The 22,901-nt window shown below is 38.3% G+C and overlaps 1 protein-coding gene across 11 annotated transcripts in view; it reads right to left on the minus strand.

The window, feature by feature from the left end:
* The window catches only part of NTNG1 (netrin G1), a 374,749-nt gene that overhangs the window by 95,465 nt on the left and 256,383 nt on the right, over nt 1-22,901 (minus strand). For 9 of the 11 annotated variants that reach the window (XM_055146514.1, XM_055146511.1, XM_055146508.1 and 6 more), the window contains exon 4: nt 7,241-7,413. The exons of the other annotated variants lie outside the window; for them this stretch is intronic. In XM_055146514.1, the coding sequence (XP_055002489.1) occupies nt 7,241-7,413 (173 nt within the window). The remainder of the gene's footprint in view (nt 1-7,240; nt 7,414-22,901) is intronic. 11 annotated transcript variants of the gene reach the window in all.

Below are 22,901 nucleotides of genomic sequence, written 5' to 3' on the forward strand. Positions count from 1 at the left end.
AGTCAGATATATATAATTTAAATACTGCTCTGATGTATAGACACTGTGGGACTTTGGGTACAGCTTTATTAGCCTTTTTGTGTCTTTGTTTCCCTATATTTAGAAAAGGGAAAACCAGTAATACCAGGTAGAGATGTGAAGATTAAATGTGGTGAAACATATTAATGGAATCAACATACAAAAAAGTCAATGTGGTAAGCACAACATAAAGAAACTGTCATAACACCACTATTACTATAATTATGGTTACAGATAGTTCATTTAGGTATACATAGACACTGAAAAAATTAAACAGAAGAATGATTGATTTTGCATGGTAGGGTCTGGGTAGGCTACTCCAAGAGCTAAGAGATAATGAAAAACATTCTTGAAAAGTGAAGAGAATAAATAATTTTTGAGGTAAAAAATGAATTTAGTATCTTACTAAATATAAAAAATGTACACTGGGGGCTAGAGCAATAGCACAGTGGGTAAGGCATTTGCCTTGCATGCGGCCAACCCGGGTTCAATTCCTAGCATCCCATATGGTCCCCTGAGCACTACCAGGAGTAATTCCTGAGATGCAGAGCCAGGATTAACCCCTGAGCATCACTGGGTGTGACCCAAAAAAAGCAAAAAAAATGTACACTGATGGAGATATGGGTGTTGAAATACTATATGACTGATATCCAATCATGAACAGCTTTGTAATGGTCTATCTCACAGTGAGTCAATAATAAAGTTTAAAAAAAAACTTGACATTGTGATCTTTACAGATACTGGTCTGATTTATTATAAAGATTCAGGGTAGAGTTGGTTGAAAACTCTGAAGCCAATAATATTAGGAACTAAAACCACAGGAATCAGAATTCTAAGAACCAAAACCATTGATTGGAATGCTGCATAAACAACACAACCTAAACTGGAAATAAGCAGAGGTAGGAACTCAATAATTTAAAACAAGAACAGAAGGCTGTCTTAGGAGGCAATAATATTAATAGTAATAATAATAATAATACAAAGAAGAAGAAGAAGAAGAAGAAGAAGAAGAAGAAGAAGAAGAAGGAGAAGGAGAAGAAGAAGAAGAAGAAGAAGAAGAAGAAGAAGAAGAAGAAGAAGAAGAAGAAGAAGAAGAAGAAGAAGAAGAAGAAGAAGAAGAAGAAGAAGAAGAAGAAGAAGAAGAAGAAGAAGAAGAAGAAGAAGAAGAAAGAAGGAGAAGGAGAAGAAGAAGAAGGAGAAGAAGAAGAAAAAGAAGGCGGAGGAGGAGGAAGAGGAAGAAGAGAAGGGGGAAGAGGAGGAGGAGGAAGAGGAGGAGGAAGAGGATGAGAAGGGAGGGGAGGAGGAGGAGAGATTTAGGAAGAGAAGTAAGAAAGGGTGGGTTCAGAGAAAAACTGACTTATTGAAACAGGTGTTAAAATGGAGATCAAACCCCTGTGAAGAGCAAAGGCAATGGACTTCAACCTTAAAATACTGTAGTGTGACATGCGGTTCTTGAAGTCAAAGCACATGAATTTCCAAGCCCTCCTTCTTGCCACTCCTCCTACAGAAACATTGAGTCAAAAGATCCTCTCTCAGTAGTGATCAGATTTCACATCTATAAAATAAGAATAGGAGCAGCAACCTTATAAGACTGTTGCAAATTAAGGGGAATTAATGCAGGTACTGCACTTAGGAAATTGTCGAATAATGACACACACACACACAACTACCTGGGGAAATATAAACTGGTCAATGTAAATTTAATACCAGAGAAAATAATACAACAATCATCAAATTACTTTCTGTCACACGGAGGAGTTCTAGATATTGTGTAACAACTCAAGTTGGATTTCTGAACAAATAATGTCAATGTAGGGCCAATTTAACTGGCTTTCTTTGAAGAATATTAGTTTGTGCAGGTAAAGAGGCAAGTGCAGGAGTGGACACAGTTCAACAGCCAGGGGTTTCTATCTCCATGATATACTTACCACAAGGCTGAAGAAACAGTTTGGAGAAGTATATCCCTAAAAGAGATTTGTATTGTATCCCATGAGCAACTAACTTTAGGAAACAATGGTTATTATGGCAACGGATATTTTTTAAAAAATTAAATAAGAAAATCTGAGTATCTAAATGTCAGTATTATAGTATACAACATTATTAATTTAGTTGGTCATGAAGTTCTTTGAATGTTGAAGAACACAATTTGCGAAAGCAAAAGTTAGAAGATATATTATTGTTGTTGGAGTTAGAGTTCCTAAAGAAGTCACTGTCAAGTTTTGACATCAATCTATAGGATAACAGGTATTCTTATTAAGCAGGAATCAGAATTTAGAAATATGCTACTTAGTGGTTTTAGTTATGAGCTGCACAATGGGAATCAAGAGAAGCATTAAGTGTCAAGTTGGATGGACAGAGTTTCTGTCCCTTTGGAAGACAAATAAAATCCGAATGACATTCACATATAATTCCATGAAAAAGTAGAATAGATCTCAGTAGGGAGAAGAAAAATGTCTTAAGATAGAACAATGTCTTTGTAGAAAAATAAGAAAAAGATTTGATACATGTAAATAGGCAGCTTTAAAAGATCAAGGAAACAGCTTCAGCCATGAATAGAATAAAAATATCTGCCACTGCTATGTTTGTTGTTAAAACCACAGAAGAAAGCAATGTGTCCGATAAACTGAGCTATAATTTTGTGTTGAGACTCTGTACTCTTCTTTCCCATTTTTATATGCTCCATTGCACAAGTGGCGCTGGAGTTGCTCCAGAATTCAGGACTTCCTGAACCACGTAGCCCCTAGTAAAGTCTCTATTGAGGGCATCTCTGAGTGATGCACTGATGTCTTTAGTGGGGATCTTATAATATCCTCGTTTAATGAAAGCCTCTTTGTTCCCTTGCTAAAAGCAGGCTGGGACTGACTTTCCTATTCAAAATTTACCCAGGCTGTTTGAGATTATGCTAAATCTAAAAATTATCCAGTATGAGTGGCTTTTCTGGGGCACTAAGAGTTTATGTTGAGGGATCAGAGGAGCAGACCGCTTATTTTTACTTTTTAAGTTTTGTATTAGTATTGTAGGGTATGTAATACCCTAAGAGTGTCCCTCCTAAATAATTAAGTTAAGCAGTGTATACTTTACCAAATAAGGTCATGTGTGTGCCTGTGTGTGTTTATATGTAAAATGTAAATAAGAGCTAATATGAAGCATCATAACGGTGCTAGTAGAGCTAGGCTTGAAGATCTATATTAAAAAATAAAAGAAATTTCAAAGCAAGAAGTGGCACTTTAAAACGTGTTTTAAATCACATAAAATTGGAGTTGATGATAAGTAATCTGGAAAAGAAAAGAAAAGTGGGGTTAAGCAGTTCTTTATTATACATAAGGGAAAAATGGCTGGAAATGAGCAGACTTGGTATTGATGTCAAGAAATTACTTTTGTTCTATATCCTAGCTATTGTGCTGCAATGAATAATAGTGTGCATAAGTCCTTGTGAATGAATGTTTTTGCGTCTTGGGGATAATTCTCAAGAAGAGGAACTGTTGGGTTGTATGGCACCTCTATTTTCCTTTTATAAGAAATATCTATACTATTTTCTGTAGGGATAGGACTGGACAGCGATGCCACCAGCAATAGATGAGAATTTCTTTTTCATCACATCCCTGCCAACACATATTGTTTCCATGTGTTTTGTTTTTGGTTTTTAGACCACAGCTAGTGGTGATCAGAGCTTACTTTTGACTCGGTAATCAAGCATCACTCCAGTAGACTTGAGGGACCATATAGGACATCAGGGGCTAAACCCAGGTTGACTGCTTGCAAGGCAAGCACTCTGCTTGCTGGACTATGGCTCCAGCCCCCTCGTCCCATTTTTTTTTGATATGTGTGATTCTAGGTAATGTGAGATAACATCTCATAGCCATCTTGAATTGGATTTCCTCATTTCTTCTATGTTAAGTGATGGTGAAGACTTCTTCTTGTGCCTATTCGCCATCCATCTTCTTCAGAGAAGTGTCTGTTTTTTTTCTTTCTCCCACGTTTTGATGGGGATTTTGGATTTTCTGTTGTTGATTTTTCTGGGCATGCTTTATATATCTTGGATATTAATCCTTTATCTGATGCGTTGAATGTGAATCATTTCTCTCATTCGGTCAGATGTTTTCCAGCCTAAATCTGTTTGGCCATGCAGAAACACTTTAATCTTTTGCTCCTCTTGCTTTTCCAGTAACTGAAGACAACTTTAAGGTCCAACTTTGGAGTATCCTGTCTCTATTTCCTCAATATTAGTAATGGTCTGAGATCTTTAAATTGATTTTTGTGTAAAGGGTGAGATATGGATCAAACTTCATTTTCAGGTGAACGGGTAACAATGGCATCATATATATGTATATACTCAATGGAATATTATGCATCTTCAAGGAATCGTGAAATTATGCAATTCATGGCAACTTGAATGGAAGTGGAAGGCATCATAAAAAGTGAAATAAGTTAAGAAGTAGAACAAATATCATTTGTGACCTCCCTTTTCTGTGGTGTATAAAATACAGGACAAGAGAATTTTAGGTATCAAAAGAGGGAACTTAGATTACCATGGATCCTAGATTAGAGACATGAGAAGAACAGGGAAGGAATGAAATTAATGGGGAGGCAGGAGGAAGATGAGGAAGATGGGAGGTAACAGGGACAAGGGCCAGTGACCTCAGAGCACTGGTGGTGTAGCAATATGTGTATATTTATTGATGCTGTAGCACCAACAATACTGTAAGCATGAGACCCAAATTTCAACAACAGATTTAAAACTGTGCCTGCTCAGGAGAAAAAGGATGGGAGGGAATCTTGGTGGGGACTTTGGTGGAGGGTCTGTGATACTAGAAGTGAGATTAGTGCTGTATGTTCTATTATGAACAACTTTGTGAATCATAATGCCTTAATAAAAATAATTTAAAAACATATTAGTTTTATGATGATCTAAAATGTCTATTGAGAACTTTGTCTTACAAAAATAATCCTAACAATATTTTTGAAGACTTAATTTATGGCAGGTGTAATGCTAAACACATTACACAAAATCACTTATTTAATTCTCTCAAAATTCCTAAGGCCACAATTGATACTATCTTCACATCAGAGATGGGAAAACAAATGTTGAAGAAGTAGTTAACTTTATCAGGGCTACATAGCTAGCTAGTGAATGGATAAATGATCGTTACAATAACCTGTGTACTAAATAAACAATTCCATTGCTTACTTCCATCCTTGGTCATTTAAAGCACTGTCTGATGTATCAGATATTTAATCTATGGGGTTATCTCCATTGCAAAACTGGACCTCTGCAGACAACCACTAAAATATTTCTGTTCCATTAAGGGCAATTTTAATAGTGTTGTGGAAAAAATCTGAAAACTAGAGAAGTCCAGCTAAAACTAAGAGACCAAAGAACAATACACTGTACGAGGAAGCTTGAAAAAGATCGTATTCCATTGGCCAGGCAGTGATTTGTTGATTGTGAGATACACAGGTTAGGATAGGAAAGACTGTAATAAAAGTCCACTTTAGAGAAAAGGCTGGTATAAGGGCTTCTTCCTAGTGAAAATATCTTGAGATAAATAACAGAATAATTTGCACTGAAGCATAGCCCTGGGCAGTTTAATAGGATCATGTTAGAATAGAAGTCAATGCCTTCAACACAAAATACCCACTCCAGGTATCTAGCTGTTCTCCTGGACAAGTTGACCCCTCAGAGTTATTCAGAAAATTAGCAAGTACTAATTTTATAATAAGTTTATAATAAACTTTGCTATCTTCCATTTTGATCCGGTAAGGAAGTTGAGGCATTGGGCCATGATTCCTGAGACATTTTAATTTAGGAAAACCTTTAAACTAAATTTGATAGCTGTACGGATAAGGATTCTTAGGTAGCTAGCTCTGAGGAATCACGACAAATAATCTCATGGGATTCCTTCAGAATTCGTGGCTTTATGATCTTTAGCGATGGAGAAAAACCCACTGGGTCTTTGTTAATAAAATCATCTTGAAAAAAAATCAACATTTCTGCTCAACAGAGCTTTAATATATTAATTTTAGGAGCTAGACTGTCAGTTTTTTTCTTTAATACCAAAAGAAATGGAATTCTCTTACTAAGAGGATTTTTTTAAAAAAATCCTTTGAAACATTTTTTCTGCTTCATAGAAATTTTATCATAATTTCATGCCCCCCACACTTCCTAGCTTGTTATTTGGTCCATTACACTTACATTTAACTTGATAAGGCCTTGGTTCCTGTGATATTCATTTTTAAGGTTTTGGTTTCATGCAGCTGCTGCTCTGAAGTTTCTGATAAGATTCTTAGCCATGTAAGCAGCCAGTGGCTTTTCAGTTCTCATTCCCTTCAGCTCACTATCCTGCTGTTTCTGTTATTTACCACCTGAACGCGCATATTTTTAACCTCAGCCATTCTCTACTTTTCAAAGAGGGCAAGCCTTGGGCTTTTACAAGTGGTTAGTCAGTATGTCCATGGAACTAAACAATTGATTTCTGGAAGTAATCACTTCTTTCCTCCCATCATGACAGTGCGTATGTCATGATGCTCAGGGATTTTAGTGGGGCATACAAGTGAACAGAGATGGGGTATCTCTGATGATTCCTGTCAACATATAGGACATCTATTCTTTTAAACACCCCCTTTCTTAATATACTGGCAAGTTTGCAAGCATGTTCTTTACCTAAGTTGCCATCTGCTAATGGTACTATGCCAGGTACACCCCGAACTGTGGAAATTTGGAAAAAAATTTTCAATTGTTAAATTTGCAAGGTTAAGCCCTAGCTAAAGTGGAAGAGGGCATGATCTTCTGGATGAAGCCCATTCTGGTGGGAAAAGGCATTGCAAACATTTAGATCACTTCTAGAAGTTGTTAACATTAAGTTATGTTAGGCTTCTTTTGGAGTTGGGGGGGGGCTTATGAAATCACATTTAACAGAAATTAAAAAAAATTAAATAGGAAGTTTACATGGAAAGGATGAAAGCAGCCTCCTGTTATATATATTAAAACATTAAGTGGTTTTTATTTTTTCCAACACAACATGAGAGTTGGAAGACTAAGGTCATCAGATGATCTAAGTGCTAAAATGTGCTTACAAGGGGTAAGACGGGGAGAAAGGAATGAGGTGCATTTCTAAGAGGCATGAGACACCTGGGGAGAGGAATAGCACACCTGTAAGTGAAATGAAGAGGAACTATCAGCCCATCATGCACAAAGTATGTTGTCACAAGCAAAGTTACTCACAGGTATTTGCAGTGCCTTTGGGGATAGGGAGATAGGAGCCTGGACTCCAAGGTCGGCCCTGATAATTCTTCTTGCATTTCCCACAGTCTGGACCTGTAGTATTGTGTTCACATTCACAGGTCAGTTTGCTGTTGTCATACACACATACAGTGGCATGAAGATTACACTTGCACCTAAGCAGAGAGAGATAAGAGTTCATCGTAAGTCAAGCTGGTTTTCACTCATCAGTCTCCTAGGGTTGTGACTCTCCCATCTGCACTGTTTGGGAGCTCCATACAGGCTCCTGATAAAACTTAGATTTGCAGGCCCTGTCCTCAGGATCTTCACGGCAAGTGATTTTTGTGGGGAGAGGAGGTGGTTATGGTGCAAGATCTCTTTTTGCTACATGTTGAGGTATCTTTTTGAAAATTTTTATTGAGGCATCAATTTATAAGATGATGTATTTTAGGAGAACAGTTTCACACCTCTGCTAAATATATGCAGAATCTTAATACAGGTTACCTCAGTGAGGACCTCAAGTTCCCTTAAGAAAACTACACTTTGAAATCAAGGTTTTCTAACAGGTCAATGAACCATGGCCACAAGTGAGAAACTTTTATCTGATGCTGTTAAATATATGCCAATTTCCTCTGATTGAAGAACAATGCTGTTTTCTATTTGCCCTAAATGAAAAAAATTACCCAATTCTATTGACAAAAGAAAATCATTAAAAATCATTGAGTCATATTTGATGGCTTCCAGAGGCTGAAATCAGGTGTTCTCATATTGGGTTTTAAAATATTTCTTCAGATCAGAGGAGCTTTTCCACCCAGGTCCTCACTAACCAAGAATACTATTAGCTTTAGTTTCAGTAAACTGATACAGAATAAAATCATCACAGAATTCTCTAAATATGGGTCAAAAAGACTGGAGCTCCACAGGCCGTCTACCTGCTTTCCATGCCAGCACTATATTTTATCCCTGGGCTGGTTCTCCAACCACCCTTGAGAGTGACTCAAGCACAAAGCTGGGAGTAGCCCCTGAGCACTGCAAGGTGTGATCTCCAAATCAAATAAGTAAATAAAGAAAAAAAGAAATACATGATACATGGGTTAAATGACTCAGACACTTAAAATCTTAGTAAGTAAAAACTTACGTGTGACAAGAGCATGAGTTCATTAGCAAAGGGCTTGTTTGGGGTCCCTGTGAATAAAGCTGTGATACATGAGAGGCAACAGCAGAATACGCAATGTCCACAACCCATCCCTGTAGCCAAAGTCTTTGACTATAAAATCGCAAAGACCAACTTGATCTTTGTTGAGGCAGCAGCTTATAAATTCTAACAGAGCCAGCACACACTGGATCCTCTGGAGAGTAAAAGGGTGAAAGAGTGACCATGACCAGAGATCAGAACAAAGCATGTGGGAAGAGATGTGTCCATGCAAAGGTGAGGACTCAGATTCCAGGCAGGTGATAAAGCACCATGATCTGCTGAGGTCAGAAGGCAAAAATATTAGGTGTCTGTGTGTGTGCATTTTTAAATGATTCTAGCCTTTTCTTAGAAGGGAGGAAAAAACAAAGTCAAATTTTATGAAGATAAAGAAATAGGACAGTGTTCTCACATTATCTTGTTTTTGTGCATGCGACATGAATCATGAAATCTAACAATATTCTTCCTTAGGCAGGAAATCAGATTAAGAAATGATGTGGGTTTGGGAGCTGGAGCAATAGTACAGTGGGTAGTGTTCTTGCCTTACCTGTGTTTAATCAAATCTGGGTTTAATTCAAGGCACACAATATGGTACCCTGAGACCCTAGGAGTGATTCCTGAGTGCAGGATCCAGAATAAACCCTGAGGACCACTGAGCACTCCTGTCCCACCCAAAAAAATGAAATGATGTGAACTGCTATAACACTTTTGTAGCAACATCAAGTTTCTTTCCTAGGTATGTTGGGAATGTTGACTCATACTAATGACAAGGAAAAAAAAAAAGAAAACCACTATCATGAAAGGCTGTGAGCTCTTTTCTAACTAAAAGTTAGTAGCCCTTAATGCCATGACAACTCACTTGAATCTGTCTAACACCAAACCTCAGAATTGTTAGGAATTAACTACAATTTATAAGTTTGAATAGGGACATTCTGCCTTCTGTGTGTCTATAAAGCACAATGAGGTGCAAGGTTACTACCTAACCTTACTACAACAGGGTAGTACCTATTAGTCACATAAACAAAACCTTTAAAAATAAAAATAACATGTATAATCTTTAAAGTTATAAGAGGAAAACTCAATTGTGATAGTGTTTATGAGCAAGGTCATATCAATTTGCTAAACACAGGGAGTAACTGTTAAGCTGCTCATTAAAGAATCTTTCTCCTTCCAACATTAGCACCTATATTTATGGGTGCTTATATCTCTCTCTATATAAGCACATATATATAAGATGTTTGAAACCAAAATGATAGAAGAACCAGCTTATGCTGATTTAGCATTCTATCAGATGCTAAAAATTCCAAATGAGGAAATGAACAATGCGACCTCAAAGAATATGCTGGTTTCATGTGTGAAGATCAAGAATCAAGCAGTAATTGTAAATTAGATGATATCTTTTATAACTAATAATCCTTTTGTATCTGTAGTCACTCACCAGGTACAGGTAATTTTCATTTTGAAGACTTCATTTTTATCTGAGCATATTTTTAAAAAGAAAAAGGAGGTGATAGAACAGGTGAATATTTATTTATTTTCCTCAATTTTGTTTTAATCAATGACTCAGTCTGAGAGCCAGAGAGATTTAATGCACTGTAGCACATATTTTGCATGCTGCAAGCCTTAAAGCACCTAGCCAAAAGTAGTCGCTGAGCATCACTGAGTGTTCCCTTCCCTAAAGGACTCATTGTCATCTGTCTGAAAATGTATTAATCATTCAAGAATTAACAAAATTTCAAATTCCTCCTTGAATGATGTAAACACCCTAACCATACTTCTTAAATACTGTGTGATTTAGTTGGCTATAGTTCTCTGTGCTTATTTTTGTTTGTTTGTTTTTTGTTTGGGGGTTACATTTGGCAGTGCTGAGCACTTAAAACTGGCTCTGTACTCAGAAATCACTCCTGGTGGGGCTTTGAGAACCCTATGGCGTGCTGAGGGTGGACTCTGTTCATTTGCATGCAAGGCAAGTGCCCTACCTGCTGTACTATGTCATCAGCGTCTCTTTTAAAATTTATTTATACTTTTAGTCACAATAAAATTACAAAGTTACTCATGATTGGTTTCAGGCATGCAGTGTTTCTACCCCGATCCTTCCCCAGTGTGCACCTCCCTCCACCAACACCCACCCTCCTCCTCCTCTTCCTCAATAGTCTGCCTCTGTGAGAGGCGATTCTTTTTGTTTAAATAAGTTTTTGCATTTATTTAAATAAGTGATTAAAATTTTTGCATGTATTTAAATAGCACTGTAGTCCTGTTGTTCATCAATTTACTTGAGGGGCACCAGTAACGTCTCCATTGTGAGACTTGTTGTTACTGTTTTGGGCATATTGAATACTCCACGGGGAGCTTTCCAGGTTCTGCTGTGTGGGCAGGATATTCTCAGTACCTTGCCAGGCTCTCCAAGAGGGATGGAGGAATTGAACCCGGGTCAGCCACCTGCAAGGCAAATGCCCTACCCGCTGTGCTATGACTCCAGCCCTGGTTTAAATAAGGTTTTGCACTTTCTCAATTAAATGGTTTACAGTACTGTTGCTCATGGGCTCTCATACATAACACTTTGCCACATTTCAACACCCATTACTCTCCCGAGTTGGATGCTTCCCTCCACGGTAAATATTGCTCCCTCTCTGCCTTATCTCTCAATTCCCTCAATTGACATGTTTCCTATTGAATACCAGTTCTCATGCTCTTTGTTTTCTTTGGGTAGTCATTAATTCACCTATATGTTTCTTTATACCCTGTATATTAGACAGATCATTTTGTGATGGTGTCTCTCCCTCCAACTAACTTCACTCAGTAAGATACTCTCCAGGTTCCTCCATGTAGAAGCAGATGAAATCACTTTATCTTTTCTTATGATCTAGTAGTATGTCATTGTGTATACGTATCATAGTTTCTTTATCTAGTCATCTATTTGGGGCACTTGGGTTATTTCCATATTTTGGCTATTGTGGATAGTGGTGCAAGGAATATAAAGGTGCAAACGTCTTTCCAATATTTAGTTTTTGGATCCTTGGGGTATATTCCAAGTGGAATTGTTGGGTCAAATGGAACTGATTTGATGCCACTTCCCTAGTTGTGATCATCACAATCTTTTATCTGATTTATTACAATGGATTCTAACTAGATTTTATTGCTATAAACTCAGAAATCTCCCTGTCCATGGATGAAACTGGAGGATATCATGCTGCATAAAATCAGTCAGAAGGAAAGTGATATATACAGAATAATCTCTCTCATAAATTTGGCTTAAAGATTTATAGCAATGTATCAACAAAGAACCCAAAGCAACACAATGGGGAGAACTGATTCACAGAACTGAGTTTGGGAAGGGGAAGAGGCAAGGGTTGAAAAGGAGGAACAAAGGGGACCTTAGGTGAGATGGGTGTATAAACTGTGATGGATGTGATGTTGAAACTACGTACGCTTAAAACCACCATCAACAAGTTAACAGTATTGTAAACCATTGTCTTCAATCAATAAAAATAATGAAAGTCATCTGAGTGTCTGGTATCTAGTTGACATGCTTCAGAAAGCACATGCTGATAATGCCCTGAGTGTTCCTCTGACTCATCAGGATGCTTTTCCTAGGTGCACCTCTGATCCTAGGCAAAGCTATCACATGGCAATGCTTAATCTACTCTGCTACAGATACAGGCAATGCTGTGATGTCCACTGAAGGGGAAGGTCCTGGGAATAATAAACATTTCTCTCCTGTTTCATATTATCCATCATTCATTGTAACATTCTTACACCTGCCAAAGTCCTATTACAAATAAACCCTCAACAGATAATTGATTATTCAACAAGGTACTGATATTCAAGTAAACTTTCTGAAACAGGAATTTCACGATCCTCTTCTACTTCCTATGTCTAGTATGACAATTGATTGAAAACAAAAAATTATTAGACACTATACTAAATCAAACATTTCATCCTATATCCTTGAACAAACCAACATATCCTTGGTTTGTTTACAAAACTAACCATATATTTGGAAAAGGGAACTTGATGGTACCTTGTCAATCCAGTTAAAATTAGTCTTCCAGAGGATTTACTAGGTGTCTAAATCGTAACACAAGAGCCATACTAAAATTTAAAAAATGTCCTCAACACCCAGAATAGGATAGAATATATATTTTATTTTTTTGTATATTGTACATATATTAAATATATAAATAGAATTGTATTTGTGTATATATTTAAGTATGTAAATATATGTAAATATATACACAAAAAATTGTGAAGCAAGATTTTTCAGGAGCAAACATCTTTTTCTTCAATTTCTTATGTAAGGCTGAGGTGAAATTGAAATTTGGTATAATGTTGGCCAAAAGTATAACTTCACCAACAGTGATTTTGCTGACCAAGTCTTGCTTCCAGGCTGCCTCTTCAGACACTGACACTTGCTGTGTCAATGCTAAGCATGTGAGAGTAATACCAAGGACATTCAATACTGGTCTATATTTGAAAATGGCTCTTTTTCATTTTCCACAGCTTGGTTTATTCTTATAACCCCCCAATCCCATCTGATGCTAAAATTCTTTACTTAGAGCCCTTGCCAGAGCAATGTTTTCTCTGATGGATAAAAATGGATTGCACAATGCAGGAAGATTGCTCTCAATTCTCGGTGTGATGACCTCTGGCCTTGTGACGCGCAAAGGGCAGGTTCCCATGACATTCCCTTGTCTCTGACAGATTCATTATCCACTGTCATGGCCACACAGCTCTCACAATCTAGCATCACATTAGATGGGGGAGGAAAGATACCAGTGAAGGTACCTAGTAGACCTTCACTAGCAGTCAAATCTCCAGTGCGCTGGAGAGTTAAAACTATTCAGCAATTGATTACACACCCAGAATTCATACCAAGTCACTCCAGATAGAAATAACTAACTTGCTGATCCCCGGAACCCCACAATGGTCTGATCAAGTCCCACTAGGGGTGACTCCTGAATGCAGAGCCACAAGTAAGCCCTGGACACAGCCTGATGTGACTTACAATCCAAAAAATAAAAATCAAATCAAAGAATTAACTGACTTGATTGTACTTTCAAAATCCACTGTGTAAGCAGCAAACTGTCAAACCGGAATATTGCTAAGACTTTTTTTTTGAAAGTGAGTTCTATTTTGTGATGAAAACTTAATGAAACCAGTGTTCTTGCTTTCAACAGGTCTACATTTCCTGTATTTTAGTGACCAGCTGTCACGAGTCAATTTAATCTTACTTATAAAAAGGCTCCAGCATTTAGATCTGTGCCACCTGTCAGTAGGTATGAAAAACCCATACTGTCTGCCTGTGGGCTGGGATTTTTTTTTATAATTTAATATATTTATTCTGGGAAGCATATTATCCACCAGAATTTCCTGTGAGTTAGAGTTCTGTATATACAGTCTATTACTAGTTTCAAATAGAGATATCCAGACAAAGAAGTTTGAAACTGGCTCTTTTTGCAACAAAACAGGAAAGTAAACCAGCCTTCCTGCCTGGCACTTTAAGATCTGGATGATTTTCATGCTAGAGGAGGATTCGCATAAGTGAATAAAGTCCAAGAATCTGCATCCTTCCAAGACCTTGAGGAGAACCCTAACATGGTTTTCATGTGCTCACTCATTTTCATATAACACATGCAAATAAATCTTTACTATATTTGAAAGCAATAGCACAGTGGGTAGTGCGTCAAGTGAGTATCCCTTGTCATTGAAAACAAGTAGAAGAAAAGACCCAGACTTCTACAAATACTCCATGTATGTTATTTCATTTTGAAATGGTATAAGCATCAGCAATATATGAATGTTGAAAATGTGACTGAAGGCATTAAGCTACTGTCCTCCTCCACCTCTCTTCAAAATATAATGTTAGTAAGTCATTCTGAAGGCTAGAACTTCATTTTAATTGTAGAGAACAAAGCAAATTGGCTTCATAGACGAATCAGATAAATGATTCTAAATAGCTATAAGAGTACTATCTTTTAATACTTCTTATTCAAAATATGGTCCATGGACTAATAGCTTTGAGATTACATAAGGAATTGTTCATTATTTCCTTGTGCAAAATTTATCTTCTACCAGTACTCTGATGGAAAATCTTAAGTCTAAACCTGACTAGCACTAATATTCTATCTGTATTACACATTAAATTGGTCATTTTATTGAAAAATTTTGCCAAGTTTACTAACACATTTAAAGAGTAATTACATGATTTTACAATATTTGTCAAAATGAACTTCATAGACAGAACATATAAATAACTTGTTATGAAATAATAAATGCACATAATTCAGTAAGAAGATAGAATAAGGATCTGGCTATATATTTCTTCAAAGATGCCAAAGAAGATATACAAATTGCCAATAAGCACAATAAATTATACTCAACATCACTAATTATTAGGAATTGCATATGAAAACTAGAAGAATATACCACTTTAAATCCACTAGGATAAGAAAGATAAAGGGTCTGAAAAAGTTGAGCTGGTAGGGCATTTTCCTTGCAAGAACATACCTGGGTTGAGGCTGGAGCAATAGCACAGCGAGTAAAGCATTTGCCTTGCACGCAGCCGACCCAGGTTCAATTCCCAGAATCCCATATGGTCCCCTGAGCACTGCCAGTGGTGATTCCTGAGTACAGAGCCAGGAGTAACCCTGTGCATCGCTAGGTGTGACCCAAAAAGCAAAAAAAAAAAAAAAAACATACCTGGGTTCAGACCTTGACATCCCTTAGGTCCCACTTAGCATTGCCAGGAATAATTCCTAAGTGCATATCCAGCAGTAAGCTCTGATCAGTGCTAGGTGTTGCCTCATACAAATTAAAATATGGATAATGGTCAATGGGGCAATGATGTGGAGAAACTGCATACTTATACAATGTTGGGGAGAAATATAAAATTGCGCAGCTATTTTGGAAAACAGTCTGGAAATTCCTAAATAGAACAGAATACTACTATCAAATGATCTACCAATTCCCCTTTTAAATATTTACCCAAAAGGATTAAAACACATCCATACAAAAATTTTTGCATAAATAAATATCAATATCATTATCATTATTCATAAAACCTTAAAAGTTAAACATTCAAATAACCATCAACTGATGACTTACTCATTCAAAACAGAAATCTCAGCTATACTACAATGGAAAATTATTTGAGGGTACAATAAAACATTAGAACATGTCATACTTGGATGAATCTTGAAAATTTTATGCTTAATGAAAGACAAAGGAGACCACAGAATATTCATTGCCTTCATACAAAACACCCAGAATAGGCAAATCTAAACAGAGTGCAGATGAATGATTTGGAGGGACATGGGAAAGAGGCAAGTGAAGGAGTGACTACTAATAGAAAATTTTTGTTGAGATGATTTTTAGGAATTCCATAGTAGTGGTAGTTACACACTTAAAAAAAAACTAAAACCCACCGTTTTTACATTAAATGTATTTACATTTGTTTTGGACTGGAGCTATAGCAAAGTGGGTAGGGCGTTTACCTTGCACGTGGCTGACCCGGGTTCAATTCCTCCATCCCTCAGAGAGCCCAGCAAGCTACCGAGAGTATCCCGCCTGCACTGCAGAGCTTGAAAAGCTACCTGTGGCACATTCAATACGCCAAAAACAGTAACAAGTCTCACAATGGAGACGTTACTGGTGCCTGCTGAAGCAAATCAATGAACAACGGGACTACAGGACTGTAGTGCTACATTAGATAAATGAGAAAAGAAGAGATGATATTTTCTAAAAAAGAGATGACAAAAACCACTTGAGAAGTGTCTGGGCTCTTGGGGTTCACTGTCTGTCAGGATCCACCAACCAGTTCATTAAGTTCAATTTACTTCTTCATAAAATGAGGGTTCAAAAAAAATGCTGGGTTGTTTGTGGGCAGTGTGAGATGATATACACTGCACTGAGTCAGAGACTGATAATTTATTTACACTTTTATGCATATCATTCCAGATTCAGAAGATCACATGATCACCTGTCTAAAATCGTCACTTCTTGTAGTTCTTGCAGGTATGTGAGATACCGAGAGTCAGTCTGGGCAGGGTGATAGTAGCAGCAGTGGTATCTGACACCCCTTTTACAGAGGAGTCTACACTTCTTCCTCCAGTTCTGATCTATCTCCTGAGAAATAAACACAGTTTTGAATTTATCTTGGGTCATATGCCTGAGGTTTTAAAGAAAATGGGGGAGAGGAGACAACCTCTAGCAAAGTCAGGTGGATGGGGACAGGAGCCAAACATCACTCTGCCCTTGGAGTACCGGACTCCCAACACAAGCTGGGAGAAGCAGGCACCTGTTGTATTTAACATGCTACTACTGAGTCTCTCATAGCACATCCGAAATTATAGCTGAACATAGCATCTAATGTACAATATGAACTTGATAAATATAATCTGTGCTATATAGGCTGGAGCTATTGCATAGCGGGTAGGGCATTTGCCTTATATGCAGCTGACCCGGGTTTGACTCCTCTGTCTCTCTAGGAAAGTCTGGGAAGCTACCGAGAGTATCCCGTCTGTACAGCAGAGCCTGGCAAGCTACCTGTGGTGTATTTGAAATGCCAAAAACAGTAACAAGAAGTCTCACAATGGAGACGTTACTAGTGCCCGCTTGAGCAAATTGATGAGCAATGGGATGACAATGATACAGTGATACAGTGAAGTTATATCATTAAGTGCAATATTACATAAAATCCTTAATTTTCAAAGTTCACCTGGATCTGGACTGATCCTGATTCTATCAGGAAAGGAAAGGCACTTAATCTCTCTGGTATTCTATTATTTATTCATTCATTAATAAAACTCAAGAATCATTGAGTTTTACTAATCATTGGCAAGGGAAAAAAGGGTAGATATCACTGGCAAGGGGGAAAATAAGCTTTTCTAGAAGATATCTATTCCAAAATTTCACAGTGGTCAAAGTTCAATGTGAGGTGATAAAAAATTTAGCATATTTTTTTTTTATGAAAGCAGCCATTTACTTAAGAAATTTGATGCCAAAATTTGTTTGGATTCTGTTTTATAAGAGAAGCATACACCAAAGAAAGCGTGGTAGGACTCCAGGAAGCCTGCAAATCCAGAGGGAACTATTCCATTTGAGTCTTGAGCTCATTTTTTCACAATATATATTACAAACTAAATATGGCCACATGATAACGCAGATCTTCCTCTCAGTAGCTCTGTGCTTCTATGAATAGTTTTAATTATTTTTTAAATTAAATCACCATGAGATATACGTTACAAAGCTGTTTATGGTTGGGTTTCAGTCATGCAATGTTCCAGCCACCATCCCTCCACCAGTGTACATTTCCCACTTCCATTGCCCCCCGTTCCACTCCACCACCCCCTGTACACCCCTCAGTCTGCCTTTTTGAGACTTGATTGATTTAGACTTGGTTGTTGTTTTTAAATATGTTGCTGCACAACTTTCTAGGAGTATCACTGTAATCACGTCATTGATTTGCTCGAGCTGGTTCCAGTAAGTCTCCATTTGTTCCTGTCGCGTTTAGGGTCAGGGAATGAGGCCCATTATTGTTACTGTTTTTGACTTCTCAAATACACCATGGGTAGCTTGCCAGGCTCTGCTGTGCGAGATTCTGCATCACTCTCTTCTGGGAGCTTTGTTTTATAGTCTCTGCATCTTGGCTTTTGATGAGATTACATGGTGCTGGGGGGAGCAGTTTGTGGGTATGATTGCCAAACTACTGGAAAATTTGGGATCTGGGTGGAGGAGGCCCAGTCCTGATCCAAGCAGGATTGAAGAGCTCAGCCACGGGTCCCGCACACCTGGGTTCCTCTGTCTGTTCCTTCATGCATGAGGCTCGTCCAAGCATATGGAGAGTGGTCTTGAGCATGGCTGTGGCTTGGTTCCAGAGGTTTTTGGCTGCCAAGGCTCTACTTGGGGAGGGGAGGAAAACTCAACCTGTGAGAGGGCCCTGGTGTGGACAGCCAGGCACGGGGGCAGGAGGTTCTTCCTTCTAGGAGTATAACATAAAAATAGGCGAGTTCTTCATGAACATGAATCTTATAGTCTTCGAAAAGTATAAGTGATTTGCTCCAAATGTTGATGGAACAAGAATCAAAAAACCTTCTTGTGCAGGGGCCAGAGTGATAGCACAGTGGGTAGGGCGTTTGCCTTGCACGCAGCCGACCAGGGTTCGATCCCCAGCGTCCCATATGGTCCCCCAAGCACTGCCAGGAGTAATTCCTGAGTGCAAAACCAGGAGTAACCCCTGAGCATCACTGGGTGTGACCCAAAAAGGAAAAAAAAAACTTCCTTGTGCATTTAAGCAATAAATGACTTGAGTATTTTTACTGCACACACAAAAAAAAACCTTGGGGCCAGAGAGATACAGGAGATAACAGCAGTTGCCACGTCCAGAGAAACCTTGGTTCAATTCTCAGCACCACATATGGTTCCCACCAGAAAGAATTCAGAGCCAGGATATCCCCTGAGAACAGCTGGGTGTGACCCCCTTCCCAAATAAAAATAAATGGAAATAAAACACCTTCTGCCAGTTCCATCTATACCTTGTTTAAAATCTTAAACTTGTTCACAGGGAAATATTAGATTATATGATTCACTAAACTGATGATTTGTTTAGATAATATTAAAAATAGCTCTTTTCTATTCTTAAGCTTGCCAAGAGTCTAGAGTACTAAGATTTAAAAATAAAAATAGGAGCTTGTAAATTTGAGCTAATGCATTGTCTGAGATTGGAGCAGGTATATGATTATGCTCAGTGACCCGTTTACTACACTCAAGAGGAATCTGGTTAGATTAAGATGTGCTGGGGGGAAAAAGACAGAACAAGATAATTATTGCAATCCAAACAGCCACTGTTCTTTGTAAAAATAATGTCTGAAGTTGGGGAAGGAGAAAATATTGTTCAATTAAGATGAAACTAACCCAAGTTCAATCACTACTTAATAGGTGATCCTACATACTTATTACATGCATGGTAAAGTTTGATACTCTACTTCTTTATACAAATAATCAGTGATCAGTATTTAAATAACAGGACAATATAAAAGAGACAGGGCACAGTGGTGTCAAGGTTTGGGCTCTGGAAACTAGGAACCCAAGTGCAAATCCTACCTCTCTCAGCAATCTGCTGGTGGTCTCATCTGAGTCTGTTTCCATACCTATAATGTGGTATTATTATTACATATATTTCAGGATGTGTACAGTCCATGTATATTATACATCAGAGATTAATGTTAGTCTCTTTCATGTAAAATTCTACTTCAAAGAGCGGGGAGAAAGGGCTGCAATGTTTAAGAAGAGAGCTCCCAGAATAACCATCAAATGGGAGCTGTTTGGCACTATTGCAGCAATATGGGAAGATGCTGTCATTGACAACATTGACAGGGAATATGATTGACAGGTTCAGCACCTCCATGATTGTGCAAGGAATGCTGAGAGAGAGAAAGCCACAAAAAAGAGAGAGAAGCGATAAAGGAAAACCTCAAAGAGAGAAGAGTAGCAGTGTTGGCCAATGCATCAGAAGCGGGAAAAGTATTTGCAACACCCGCCTGTACCAAGGTGACTGCCCTCCAATGTCCTGATGGATCTATCACATCTTCCAGAAGGGCAATGGAAAAGGTTATCAATGACTTCTACTCTGATCTCTTCGTTAGCCATGTCCACCTGCCCACATACCAAATTCCACAAGATGGATATGTCGTTCTCAGTTTTCTCCCTTCCAATATCTGACATGCCATTTCATCGGTAAAGAAATGTACAGTACCTGGTCCAGACAAGGTCAGACCCAAATACCTGAAGAATCTGGCACCAGTACTTGTCAATACACTGGCTCGGCTCTTCACATGCTACCTGTATGAATGCAAGGTTCTATACAGTGGAAAAACAGGACCATCCTGTTGTACAAGAAGAAAGACATCCACGACATCGACAACTATCACCCGATCTGCCACTTGTCCATCGTCTACAAGTTCTTCACTCAAGTCATCCTGAATAGGATTGGCAGAACACTAGACAAAGGACAACTATGGGAGCAATCCGCGTTCTGAAAAGGATTCAGCATGATTGACCATATCCACATGGTGACTAAGCTCACAGAAGTTTCGCAAGAGTTCAAGATGCCGCTCTGTCTAACGTTCATTGAGTTAAAGAAGGCCTTTGGTTCTGTTGGGACTTAAGTGGTCATTGAAGCCCTAGCCAAACAGGGTGTTCAAACTCAATACATCAGGTTCCTCCATGAGCTATATTACGAATTCACCACCAGAAGCTTACTATTCTACAAAGAAGTCATCATCGATGTAAAGGCAGGGCAACACCATTTCACTGAAACTCCTGAATTCAGTGCCACCATGGAGAACATTATTCGATCATTGGAATGGGAAGGAATGGGAGTGAAGATAGATGGTTGGCAACTACACCACTTCTGCTTCACTGAAGACATTGTTCTAATAACACCAAACTTTAGCCAAGTGGCACGAATGCCAGCCGACTTCTACTGTGAGTATGGAAAGGTCGGACTGCAGCTGAATCTCACCAAAACAATGTTCATGAGAAACAGACTAGTTTCTGATGTTCCACTTGCTCTCAATGGAATGATATCTCCAATGCAGCAGTGATGTGTACCTGGGTCAAGAACTCAACATGACGAATGACCTAGCACCTGAACTACGCAGGAGGAAGAGAGTGGCATGGGATGCCTTCAAGAGCACCGAAGAGGTTGCTAATAGGACAAAGAACCCCCGGCTCCAGGCACAGCTTTTCGACTCCACCATTCTTCCTTCACTAACATACACCTCAGAGACCTGGGCCCTACGCAAACAGGGTGAAAATGCTATTTGGGTCTCCCAAAGAAGAATTGAAAGAGCTATGCTTGGAGTATCACTTTTCACTCAAATGAGAGAATGAATCTGAAGTTCCAACTTCTGTCAACGATCAAGAATCAGGGACGGTGTCTTGTTTGCGAAGGCATCAAAAATCATTGAAAATCAAATGGGCTGGACATATAATGCGATTTGGAGATGACCGCTGGACAAGAGCTGTTACTGACTGGATTCCATGGGACGTCAAAAGAATGCATGGCCACCCACCTATGATAGTCAGACTTCTTCCTCAAGACCCTGAATAAATGGTTTGAGGCTCTTTGTGTTCCTGGAGGGAGCAGATGCCATTGGGCTACACTAGCACGTGACAGGGACAAATAGAGACGTTACTGGCACCCACTCGAGCAAATCGATGAGCAACGGGATGACAAGTGATAACAATTTCAAGGAGGCATGACAAATTTTGGAGATGTCTATCTAAAATGTCCCTAACCATTCTTTCTTGACTTCATCAATAACATGTGAGAAAATGAAGACACTCAATTTCCTAGACTTCTCTTACTCCAGAGTCAGCCAGGTTAAACAGTTCTGACTAATTACATGTGACTAAAAACCTTTAGGTAGAGTGATTAAGAAAGCTGCTTAAAAAGCACAGCCTAAGTATTCCAATTTCTTGACTTTTGTGCTCTTTCTCTTTTTCATGTCTGGAGTCAAAACTGAAATGGTAGAGGGGTTTCAGGCTTTTGTAGGCCATCAAAGTGGAAGTTCCATTAGATGTTGGGAAAGTTAGAGGTTTGATGAGTCCTTTACCAGTTGCATGAGACCATAGACTGCTAACATCCCCATAGGCACATGTTAAGGAAATAGCTCCTTCCTGTCAAAGTAAGTCAACTTTCCTGACCTAAAAATCAATGATAAAGATTTTTGAAAGATTCAAGTTACTTTCAGACTCCTCTGTTCTGTGGTTTGCTATCATCATGCACTGTATTAGATTTCTTTTCTCTTTTTCCCTTCATAGAACCATATTAAGTAAAATATTTCTTTCCCGTATCTTTAAAATTTCATTTTTATGTGTATTGTACCATGATTTCTTTATAAATCTTGGATTAAAAATGTAATTCTGAGGCCAGAGTGAGAGAGTGACAGCAGGTAGGGAGCTTGTCTTATGTGCCGACCTGACTTCAATCTCTGGCCCCACATATAGTTCCCTGAGTACCAACTGGAGCAATCTATGAGCTCAGCCAGGAGTAAGTATTGAGCAACACCGCGTGTGGCCCCCAAACCCAAACAACAATAAACAAAACAAACAAACCAAAAGCTGAAAAAATAAAACAATTCAATTTTTTTTCTAGGAGAAAGTGGGTCAAAATAAAAATAGTGCAGAAATCAACCTGTTCTCTTGTGCTCTGCCAATTTCTGGGGCTCTAGAGGACTCTGACTACGGGGCTAAAAGATAAGACTTATCTGGTACTTCTAAACATCTTCTGCATCTTTATATGTAGATAGTTTTGAGTCTTTATATATATACATATATATACATTTGTATCCACTTAAAAGTTTTATTTGTTCAAATGGTAATATATATGTCTCTCAAAATCAGACCTGTACAAAAAAAATGCATGAAACTTTTCTCCAAAATTTCATACTGAAAAGTAAAAGTCTAGAG

The sequence above is a fragment of the Sorex araneus genome, chromosome 8, assembly GCF_027595985.1.
Source record: "Sorex araneus isolate mSorAra2 chromosome 8, mSorAra2.pri, whole genome shotgun sequence".
NCBI lineage: Eukaryota > Metazoa > Chordata > Mammalia > Eulipotyphla > Soricidae > Sorex > Sorex araneus.